The following is a 12492-nucleotide window of genomic DNA, read 5'->3' on the forward strand; positions in this document are numbered from 1 at the left end:
CACAAGACTAGTCCTTGCTATGTCTCGTGCTCCACTTCCTTTCACGTGACCAATAGCTACATCATCTTCATTCAACATTGTAACACATGCAACCTTAGTATCTGCTTTGGACTGATCTTCAACACGCCCCCTCAATCCAGGGAAGCTAATGATATTATACCCAACTTTGCTCTCAGCTTCTCGAAGGATTGTCTGCCTAAAGGTTTGGTGAAGATATCAGCTATCTGTTCCGCTGTAGGAACATGCATCAGCTCAATTTCCTTAGCCAAAACTTTATCTCGAAAAAATGGATATCCAATTCGATATGCTTTGTCCTAGCATGTAAGACTGGATCAGAAGCTAAAGTTATAGCACTTAAATTGTCCACCCAAATAACTGTGTTAGATTTCTTCTCAAACTTCAGTTCACCAAGTATAGAATTCAGCCAAGTTACCTCTGAAGCAGCAAGACCAAGCTTCTATATTCTGCTTTAGTGCTTGATCTAGCCACCACAGCTTGCTTTTTCACACACCAAGATATTAGATTTCTTCCAAAGTATGTACGGAAACCACTCGTTGATCTTCTATCATCAAGATCTGCTGCCCAATCTGCATCAGAAAAGGCTGAGATCACTCCATTCGATTTGTAAATCCGTATTCCATAATCCAGAGTGCCAGACAAATATCTGAGGATCCTCTTAACTGCCCTCCAATGAGTATCCAAAGGTGATGATATATATTGGCTAACTTTGTTCACTGCAAAGTTGATATCCGGCCTTGTAATGGTTGCATATTGCAAAGCTCCCACAATGCTCCTATACAATTTTGGATCAAAAACTGGTTCTCCAAGATTCTTACTCAATTCACATCCAGAAGTCATAGGAGTTTGGCATCCCTTTGCTCCTACCATATTAGCTTTCTTTAAAAGATCCTTGATGTAGGTAGATTGACACAAATGCAATCCATTTTCAGTTTTCACAACTTCAACACCCAAGAACAGATTCACCTCATCAAGATCTTTTAAAGAAAAATGAGAATTGAGTTGAGAAATCACAGTCTTGATAGAAGATGAAGAATTACCTGTGATTAACATATCATCTACATAGATGAGTAAATAGATCACTTCTCCATTTTTCTGCCAGAAGAACATAGATGCTTCAGCTTTGGATTGAGAGAATCCCAGAGAAATCAAAACTGAGTGAATGGTCAGAAACCATGCTCTTGAAGCCTACTTCAAACCAGCATAAATAGCTTTCTTGAGTTTACAAACCAAGTGAGGGCCTCCTTGTTCAAACCCAAGTGGATGTCTCATGTAGATATCTTCTTTTAAATCCCCATTCAAAAAAGCATTATTCACATCAAGGTGAGTAATTGACCAACCAAGAGATGTAGCCAAGCTGAGAATTAGTCTGATGGTGGTTGGTTTCACAACTGGACTAAATGTCTCATTGAAGTCAAAACCAGGTTGCTGGGAGAATCCCTGAGCAACAAGTCTTGCTTTATGCCTAACAATAGCTCCTGAGAGATGAAACTTGAGTTTGAATACCCAAGTGCAACCAATGAGATTCTTGCCAGGAGGCAGAGTTGTTAAAATCCAAGTACCATTTTTCAGAAGAGCAATGAATTCTGATTGCATAGCAGCCTTCCAGATAGGAATAAGCAAAGCTTCCAAAGCAGATCTAGGAAGCAAGCTAGGAGAAATAGTCAAAGAATACACTTTTGGCTTAAAAATGCCTACTCTAGCCCGAGTGGTCATGTGATGAGTAGACTGAGTATTTGGAGGAGGCTGAGCATTTTGAGGAGGCTGGGTATCAACGGATGACTCAGACATTGACAATGGGGAATCAGAAGCATTTAGAGAAGATAAGAAATCTAGATCAGAAGCTGCAGGAATATGTGATGGGGGTGAATCAGAGGAAGAACTGAAGTGTTGATTATTATGAGGAGAAGATGGAGGTGAAGCTGGGGCTGGAGTGGTGGGAATGAAATTTGAAGGAACTATTGGATTTGGCTGATCTGAGGTAATTCTGATATTATCAGAAGCACTTACAGGAGATGAATGAAAGGGAAAAACATTCTCATCAAAGGTAATATCTCTTGTGACTATGACTTTTCCATCAGGAAATAAGGTTTTGTAGCCTCTGTGAGAAGGGCTATATCCTCTAGAAAAGTGGCCTTAACTGATCTAAAAAGGAGCTTGTGCTTGTTATAAGGTCTAATCAGTGGATAACACAAGCAGCCAAAAACTCTTAGAGATGTATAATCTGGTTTCTGAGAATATAAAGCTTCATAGGGTGATACGTTCTTGATAACCTTAGAAGGCATCAGGTTTATAAGATGAACTGCAGAAAGAAATGCATCATACCAAAACTTATGAGGGAGTGAAGCTTGAGATAAGAGAGTTAGGCCTGTCTCTACAATGTGCATGTGCTTTCTCTCAGCAAGGCCATTCTGTTGGGGTGTATAAGGGCATGAGATCCTATGAATAATCCTACACTCTTTGAGAAAAGATGATAGTCTTTGAAACTCACCTCCCCAATCAGATTGATGGGCTTTGATTTTGATATTAAACAGATTTTCTTTCATAGCTTTGAATGTTTAAAAGCTGAGTATGCATCATTTTTATGCTTCAAGAGATATATCCAAGTAAACCTAGAAGAATGATCTACAAATGAAATGTAGTATGAAAATCCATTTCTGGAAATGATGGGCGATGGACCCCAAAGGTCACTATGAATGAGTTCAAGAGGAGAATTTATGACAGTAGATGAATCTGAATAGGGCAATCTGTGTGCCTTAGAAACACAGCAAGGATCACAAAGAGATGGATTTTTCATTGAGATAAAGGGAATATTACAGCTATTTAAAGCAAGTTTCACAACATCTTGAGTAGGATGTCCTAGTCTATTGTGCCACAAAGCAATATCTAGACTAGAACTATTGGAAGAGCTACTGCAAGAGTTGGAATTTGGCAGAATTGCAGGATGAACAGTTGGAACATCTTGATTGGAAATGAAACTGGAGCTATGGCTTCCTTTGATTGGGGAATGATCAACTAGGAAATGGTATAGACCTTTGTCAATTGTTCCCTTGAGAACGACCTCATTGGTGCAAAGATCCTTGACAAAATAGAAGTTAGGATGGAATTCAAAGAATACAGAACTATCCTTTGCAAATTGGGAAACACTCAGAAGATTTTTGGTGATATTTGGAACATGAAGGAGATTTCTAAGATGAATTTTTCTAGAGAAATTAGATGAGTGAGGTTTAATCACAGATTCTCCAATATTTGCTATGGAAACTGATGATCCATTCCCAAGAACAAGAGTTTTACCTCCAATGTACTCAGAACTGATGTTGAGGTTGCTCAAGTCATTTGATACATGGTGTGTTGCTCCAGAATCTGGATACCAGCTTGAAGAAGATCCAACATCATAGCTATATTTAGATGGATTTCCAATAGAGAGAGGTGCTGTGGGAGACCTCGGCACAGATTGAACCATATGAGCTGATGGATTATAGAAATTTTGTTGTTGTGGCAAATTTCCTCTGATCTGCTGCATCTGTGGAGGAGTGTAGTTCTGCTCAAAACGATGTCAACACTTTGTTGCCGAGTGTCCTGGCTTCTCACAGAGTAGACAAATGATTTTGTTAGCTCCTCTTCCAAAACCTCTTCCACCTCTGCCTCCTCTTTGGTTCCTTGATCCACCTCTTCCACCACTTGAATCAAATTTGTTGTTGTAAGAATTTGAGTCTCTTTTCTGAGCTGATTGTTGTTGAAGCAGATTCAGGGAAGGTTGAGATCCCTCAACACTAGTAGTATGGGCTCTAGTCGCTTCCATTCTTGACTCACAACTCAAAAGAAATGAGCTCACATCAGAGATGCTCCATGGCTCAGTTCAGGAGGTCACTGCACACACAGTCGGGTCATACTCTTGCCCTAGGCCACCCAAGAGATGCAGTACATGTTCTCCATCAGAAATCCTACAGCCAACTGAACCAAGAAAGTCAAAATAAGACCTCATTTTATTCAGATATTCATTCATAGAAAGTTCATCTTTCTTGGGATTCTGCATTTGTTGCCTATATTGCATGATTTTTGTTGTTGATCTGCTAGCAAAGTTAGTTTCAAGGGCACTCCAACTATCTCTAGCAGATCTGAGACCAACCACAAGTACACGTGCTCCCTCTGAGAGAGAAGACAGTCAGCAACCCTTCTATCTTGCCTTTGCCAAGCTACATATGCAGAATTCAGCATCATTGTGCCTTCTTCAGTTGGATCTGGAATCATCTGTGGTGGTGGAGTAGCTTCTCCTGTGAGAAAAGCCTCAAGGCCATAGCCACATACTGCAACATCCAACATCCACTTGTTGTTGCCACATAAGGAAATTTCCATCAGTAAGTTTTACTAAAATAGGTGGTAATTGTGAGAAAATAGGGAGTGCAGAGAGTGGAATGGAATTGACATTTGAATCGTTTGATTCTGCCATTTGGAAAAGATACAAAACAAGAAAGAGGCTAGGAGAGATAGGATCAAAGAGATCCTGATCTGGTACCATGAAAACAATCAAACAAATTCATGAAGAAGAAAGTCATAAGATATATTTCTAGTTTTAGCAAGAGTGTGAATTGTCTCTGTTTCATTGACGATTTTGAAGAACTACATTACACACTTATATAGCATAGATTAGAACCATCTAGAACTACTTAATCTATGTACTATCATCTAATCTCTTGCTTAACAAAAGATAAACATAACAGAATCATGAACGGCTCTTCTTCAATGCTCCTTGAATTGCCACATCCCTCCATGTCCTCTTGTGGTCCAGGTGCACAGCTGGTGCTTGAGTAAATACCTCAGTATCAGGTTTGAATGGCACAAGATTAGTCCTTGCAATGTCTCGTGCTCCACTTCCTTTCACGTGACCAATAGACACATCATCTTCATTCAACATTGTAACACATGCAACCTTAGTATCTGCTTTGGACTGATCTTCAACCTCCCCTACCTCCAATGGGGAACGTCAGCGTTTGAGACTCACTTGTGGCGGGAGGGTCGTTATCGTGCTCCAATTATCTTCAATTGAAATGAGAGTAAATAAAGAGAAATTTGTTAATACAAGTGATGCAACTGAAATAGTACAACGAGCCGTATATATAGAGTTTTGAAATTTTTTTTGAAATTTTGGCTCGTCCGTCGCCTGCGCACAATAGCGGACGAGAGGACGGACGATCCGACAGACGTCCACGCTTGACCACGGACGACCTCTCGTCCATCCCGGATGTCCGTGGCTCGCTCGTCCGCCCAATAGCGGATGTCCCCGACGGACGAGCCGCTCACCGGTCGGACGTCCGCTATTGTGGATGCTCTGAGAGTGAGTTGTATCTCTTGATATGAGAATTAGAAATTAATGTTTAATAAATTAAGTAGAGGAATACAAGTGAAGAACAAATAATAAAGAAAAATACTCCCTCTGTCCGCGAATAGGAGTCCCATTTTTTCATTTTAGTCCGTCCGCAAATAGGAGTCTCGGTTCACTTTTACCATAAATGGTAATAGGTTCTCATCTTCCACTAATTCTATCCACTCACATTTCATTTAAAATTAATATATATAAGTGTGACCATTATTCCACTCATTTTTCTTAACATTTCTTAAAACTCGTGCCGCCAAGAAATGAGACTCCTAATGGCGGATGGAGGAAGTAAAATATAATATAATAATCATAAAATTGATTGGTAACAAGAAATAAATGACTAATTTATCTTATAATACAACGAGTAACAAATTGGAATATTGTAAATAGAAAATAATTTCTCATATACTATATGATTCAACAACATACAAAATTTTTGATAGCAGATCAATAACGATTGAACGGTGGGAAAATAAAACAATTAAGTCATTGTGTGCGCATAGTGTGTAATGAATGTGGTGTTTACAACGCGTATGGTGTGTGTAAAATGTGCAATGTGTGGTGTGTAATTTGCGTGTAGTATGCGTAGTGTATGTAGTGTATTATTTCTTTCAATTATTAAAAATGCTAAAATTTTAGTTTTATTATTAAGATGATATTAATTTTAAATAGTATAAGATTATATTTTATACTTCCTTAGTATACAAAAATAGACAAGATTACGAATGATACAGATTTTAATGTATAATTGGTAAAATAAGAGATGGGAAAAGTAAGAGAGTGAAGAAAAATGTGGTGAAATGAGTGTTAGTGGATTGTGGGGTCTACATTTAGAAGGATATATAGGGTTTAGTCGAAAACTTTTCTTTTTGAACTTAGTCTATTTTTTGTGGACGGACCAAAATGGTAAAACTTGTCTATTTTTCGTGGGCCGAGGGAGATTTTGTTAAAATTTAAAATAAAAAGAAATGAGAATGAAATGGAATGGCCATTCACCCATTCCTTAGCTAAATGGAAGGAATTACTATTCCCATGTGGAATGAAATGGTGATTTCTAAGGAAGAAGAATAACAAGCAAAAGAATGGAATAGAGGTAGAAATGTCATTTCATTCCTCTATTCCATTTCACCATACCAAGTATCCCTGAGAGTTACTTGGTCACATCCATAGTAGTAGTTGAATTGGGAGGATATAATAAATCGAGGAGTGGTAGAATTTTGGAAAAATAAGAAGAAAATTAAAATAATTTGAATACGAATAAGAGCAAGAAAATTATTCTTAATTGATTACTGGGGTAGGACTGCTTCTTTTTCCCAGGGCACAAGCATTGACCTGAGACCACAAGCATTGACTTGAGTTCTTTACAATAATCTGAACACATTAAATTTGCTTCATACAGGTGCAAAACTTGATATATCATGTAACTCAAGAAAATCCAAAAATTTTGCAGCCAATGGCACCTCTTCTCCACTTCCACTTCCTCTTCCTATTCCTAATTCCTCTACACCTTCATGTAAATTCACAGAACTTATCTTATGAGCAGGCTACTCTGTTGAGCTTGAAACAGCATTGGGGCAGTCCCACCTCGCTTCAACGGTGGAATTCGACCTCATTTATGTGCGACTGGCCTGAAGTTGATTGTGTGTTTGGTTCAGTCACCGGTCTGAAATTAGCAGAAAAGAACATTAGAGGAACAATTCCACCAACGGTATGTTTGCTCAATAACATCGTTTCATTTTATATGTCTCGAAATTCCTTGTATGGAGACATACCTGTCTGCCTCAGCAACTGCTCAAAACTAGTGAGGTTGGACTTGTCCATGAACGAACTGTCTGGGACAATCCCAGTCGAGCTGCTCAGCCATAAATGGCTGAGCTCTTTATGGTTGCAGGGAAACAGATTGGTCGGGACGATACCAACACAAATAGAAGCATTAAGGTTAGAGGTTCTTGATCTCTCTCACAATAAGTGGAATGGATCGATCCCTGATGATATAAAGAAGTTGTCCAGGCTCAGATCCTTGGATTTTTCGGTGAATTTTCTCCATGGGACAATCCCCACAGATTTGTTCCAATTGCGTTTGCTTGAGTATTTGTCTCTTGGTTACAACGTCCTCTCTGGGAAACTGCCAGAACAAGTGCAAGTTTACAGACTGGAAGTGCTAAATCTTACTCACAACAACCTACATGGCACAGTTCCGAAAAGTATAACTGATCTAACGAGGATACGTACCTTGGATTTGTCTGATAACGAGCTATCTGGAGACGTGGAAAGTGTGGTTCATCTGAGGATCATGACAGCAGTCCGGCTCTGCTCTAACAAATTCTCTGGGAAGGTGGGATATGAGATTGTGAATATGTTCTTAAGACGAATGGAAGATGATTACATTTCAGAGGTTGAAGTTCAATAAAACAGAAATCTTGTCTAGTCTTACAGATGAAAACCTGATTGGGTATGGAGGCTCGGGAAAGGTATATCGAGTGTTCGTGAATGAAGGAAGCATTGCTGTTGCTATCAAGAGCATTGTGAATCCCAGAAAATCAGACCACGGACTCGAGAAGGAATTCCTAGCAGAGATCAAGACGCTGGGGACTATATGGCACAACAATATAGTGAAGCTTCTATGCTATCTCTCAAGCAAAGAAGTGAAGCTTCTCGTCTACCAATATGTCGAGAACAAGAGCCTTCACCAATGGCTGCACGGCAGAAACAGGGAAATATCATCTGCTGGTGACTGTCCAGTCACCAAATTGGAGTGGCCGATGAGGCTACATATCGCCATTGGAGCAGCACAAGGACTATGCTATATGCACCATGACTGCTCCCCAACTATCATCCACCGTGATATCAAGTCAAGAAATATACTACTGGACTCGGAACTCAATGCCAAAATAGCAGATTTTGGACTCTCAAAACTGCTCAGCAGCCAGGGAGACACAGAAACAGCATCAAGTATAGCTGGAACTTTTGGCTACATTCCCCCCGGTATGAATTATACTTACTAACCCTCATTATCTTAAGGGACAGTTTGGTAAGGCAGATAACTTATCGATACATTGACAAACTGCCCCATAAGTGATTTCTTGTTTATTTATCTTCCCTACCAAACTTGTAAACCATGCTCTTAATACATGACAAAACTTGTAAACCATGTTTCGTTTATTTCTCTTCCCTACCAAACTGTCCCTTATGTTATGTGACTTCTTGGTTTAAATACGTTGACAAAACTTGTGAACCGTTATTCGCAGAGTATTCCTATACAAGAAAAGTGAACAGAAAGACCGATGTTTACAGCTTCGGAGTGGTTCTACTCGAACTGACTACAAGAAGAGAGGCTGTTACTTATGGAGATCATATGAACCTAGCACAAAGGGCACACCTACAGTCAAGAGATACAAATGCCATTATTGATGCACTGGATGATGAGATCAAGGACTCGACCTACTTGAACCAAATAATAACTGTTTTTCGTCTAGGAGTGGTTTGTACTGCTGAGTCACCTTCAAATAGGCCATCCATGAAGGATTGTTTGCATATTCTACAATCTACATAATTGCATAAATGTATCAAATCTACATATTCTTGATCTTCTAGTTCAAATAATTTCTAGCTATCATATTGTAAAAGAACATAAGTCATATGTATCAAATCATGCATTACCATGATTGTTTAATGGATCAGATCAAATATTGTGAAAAATTACCTGAAAGAGGAATTAGTTGATGATATTGTGCCTCAAATTCTCTATGAATCAATGCTTGGTGTTGAAATTGAAATCCTGATTCCTCATCTATCGACATCCCAAATCAAGAGCACCAATTCAAGCACAGGCGAAGAGAACTGCTGTTGATGCGATCAAATTCCCTAGATGTTGAAATCCCAATTTCTCATCTATCGACATCCCAAATCAAGAGCACACATGCGAAGAGAACTGCTCAAATTCAAAAGTATATTTTCAAGAGTAAACTACAAAAATGTCTCCAGACTATGGATTTATTTCACTCATAATCCCTTTGTTTTAAAAATATCGTCATTAGTCCATGTACTAAAGGTTTATTTCAAAATTGATCATTTTTGTTATATTTTTTCCAAGAATGTCCGTTTGAGCATTTGGGCAATTTCGCCTTTTAACATTTTAACCGTTTCAATATGATATTATTTCAATGATACACTAAATCTGATATTATTTCAAAATTATCTTCTTCTTCCTTTCGCCATCTTTCACTTTATTTTTTTTATTTCAATATTAAATTTAATTTTTTAAAATTTAGATTTTTAAATATCAATAAATTATTTTAACTAAAATTATTAATTTATGTATTCTTTCTCGTCTCATAGCTATATATATAAAAATAAAACTATGCAGCCAACTCACACAAAACTCTTTCATAATAAATACATAAATTAATAATTTTAATTTAAAAATAATTTATTGGTATTTAAAAATCCAAATTTTAAATTTAATTATATAAAATTAAATCTAATATTGAAATAAAAAACAAAGTGAAGGATGGCAAAGGGAAGAAGAAGAGACTTTTGAAATAATATCAGATTTAGTACATCATTGAAATAATATCATATTGAAACAGTTAAACTATGAAAAGACGAAATTGCCCAAATTTTCAAAGGGCATTTTCGAATTAAACAAATAGCCAAAAGGACCAATTTTGAAATAAACTTCTAGTCCAGAGACTATTGTCGGTATTTTTAAAGTCTAGAGAGTATAGACGAGATAAACCCATAATTCAGAGACTATTTTTGTAGTTCACTCTATTTTCAAAGATGTCACCCTAAAAAATAATTTTACCCCAACTCTTTATATTAAATTCAAACTATTTTTGAGTAGCAGTAGTATTTCATAAAAGTAATACACACTCATATTTAATATTATTCCAAGCAAATTAGATTTAGTTTGCATTTAGAGAAATTTTCTATGTAAGTTTTGATATATGGTGGAAGATGGCGTAACAATAATAACCCATCTAAAATATTTACCTAATAGTGAAAGGAACTACTCCGTCCATGAAACTATATCTCATTTTACTATTTTAAGATGTCTGTGATTTAAAGTCTCATTTGCTTTTTTATATTTTAGATAAGTGGATTCACCATTCACCTAACTCACTACACCCATATTTTATTATAAAATTAATATATAAAAATAGGATCTACTTTTCATTAACTCGATCTATTTTCCATTAACTCATTTATTTATTTTTTTCACAAAGTTAAACAAATTCTTAAATCTCGTACTGAGTCAAAATGAGACTATAAATAGCGAACAGAGTAATTTTGATTTTACGGATCAAAATAACAAAAAAAAAACTATTCTTTCGAAATAAAAAGAGTAGTAGTATTAATTAATTCATTACCTATTACTCCTAGTAGCATATATTATTAGGGGTGGAAATATGGGTATTTGTGAATACCTGACTCGAAAAAATTGGGTACTCAAACCCGGAAATCGTCTAAATATCTATCCAAAACCTGGCCCGATATATTTTCGGGTACTCCAATACCTGCTGCGGGTATCCATATCCGACGTATAGGGTATCCAAATAACCGATTCTTTACATGTGTTAATAACTAATAAAATCAAATTTTATATATTAATATAAATATATAAATATTTAAATTGACTAATATCTTTAATGTTGTATTTATTTTGTAGTATATAACTATAAAAAAGAATGTGTCACTTTTATTTTAAAGTATGTGATTATATTTATGGGGATTGGTCACGTAAGTAAAATAATAAAGTTACACATTTAATTAAACTGTAAAAGCAACAAGTAATATAATTCAAAAAGTCAAAATAATTAACTAAAATATAAAACCACATGAGTTGGATATGCAATACGTAAAACTTGAGAGTTTGGAGAAGCCGTGACCTAGAGTAAGAAAGATTGACTTATTTATATAAGTTTAGATAAAGTTAACATAGTAAGTTGTAATTAGCAAATAAATTAGCCCAGGTCTTGAAGCCCAAAATGGCTAAACCTAATTTAAAAAATACTTTAAATAATAAATTGGATATTCGGGTAATATCTGATACCCATTCGGGTTATCCAATACCTAATTTATCTTAAAGTTCAATACTCAATCTCATACCCAATCCCATAAAATTGGATATTGGGTATCCAATACTCGGCGGATATCGGATCGGGTACGGATAAACCCAATATCCGATATCCATATTCCCACCCTACTATATTATTAAATTTTCATCTCATGCGGCTTGCATTTTTCTTTTTGGGTAGTAAGTTAAGGATTAAACAATTAGTATAATTAAATTAGTATTTTAAAAATAACAAATGAATACTCCTTAATACTCCATTTGTTCTGAAAAATATGAATATTTGTTTTTTACAGATTTTAATGTATAATTAGAAAAATAAAAAAAAATAAATGATAGTATGAGTACTGTTAGTGGACTCCACATCATTAGTGTAACTAATGGTATTGTAAATAAAATAATGTATTGTTTAACTATTCCAAAATTAGAAAATTCATACTTTTCATAGACGGACTAATAAGAAAACATTTCATACTTTTAAGGACGGAGTGAGTAAGAAAATACTTAATTAATTATAATATTTTAATTAAATATCCTAATTATTAGAATCAATGCAAGTAGTTTTGGATGAATCGAAAAAAAAGTACAAGTAACATAAGACGGGGTGGGTTAGTCATTCCAATGATATTGAAACCTCTAGTGAAAGGGCCGAGCGATTGTACCATTCCTATTCCAATACTCACAATAAAATAAAATAAATAATCGGTGAAAGGGATGCTATCTGATATTTATGCGCCATATCTTTTTAATCAATTTATAATTTTCATTTTTTTGTGAAAATATATTCGGTATTGAGACAATCAATTTAGCTAAAATCAGGTACGGGTACCCGACTTGTCAGGTGCGGGTAACCCGTTTCGCCACCCCTAGGTCGGACAAATAAAGTAATCATCAAGCGTTAATTTTTTGTTTTGCTAGTTATATTATTTAAATATACTGACTAAGGGTTATATGATTATTCATTTTGTAATAAATTTTGTGTAACACGGAAGTAAACGTGTGAAAGGGAACTGACCCCATG

At 36.1% G+C, this 12492-nt stretch overlaps 1 protein-coding gene across 1 annotated transcript; it reads left to right on the forward strand.

Annotated features, from left to right (window-relative positions):
* The first annotated feature begins 6848 nt into the window (after positions 1-6848).
* LOC125210201 (MDIS1-interacting receptor like kinase 1-like) lies at positions 6849-8948 on the forward strand. The gene is made up of 3 exons (XM_048109770.1): positions 6849-7730; positions 7789-8380; positions 8644-8948. Exons 1-3 carry the CDS (start codon positions 6849-6851, stop codon positions 8946-8948), a joined length of 1779 nt encoding a protein of 592 aa, XP_047965727.1.
* The last annotated feature ends 3544 nt before the right edge of the window (positions 8949-12492 follow it).

Source organism: Salvia hispanica, chromosome 3, assembly GCF_023119035.1.
Source record: "Salvia hispanica cultivar TCC Black 2014 chromosome 3, UniMelb_Shisp_WGS_1.0, whole genome shotgun sequence".
NCBI lineage: Eukaryota > Viridiplantae > Streptophyta > Magnoliopsida > Lamiales > Lamiaceae > Salvia > Salvia hispanica.

Bases quoted from the DNA above. Each gene is read 5' to 3' on its own strand.
- LOC125210201 (XM_048109770.1), top strand. From the start codon at position 6,849: ATGGCACCTCTTCTCCACTTCCACTTCCTCTTCCTATTCCTAATTCCT. The intron at 7,731-7,788 runs GTGGGATATGAG...ATTACATTTCAG, and splicing joins CTAACAAATTCTCTGGGAAG to AGGTTGAAGTTCAATAAAAC. The intron at 8,381-8,643 runs GTATGAATTATA...CGTTATTCGCAG, and splicing joins TTTTGGCTACATTCCCCCCG to AGTATTCCTATACAAGAAAA.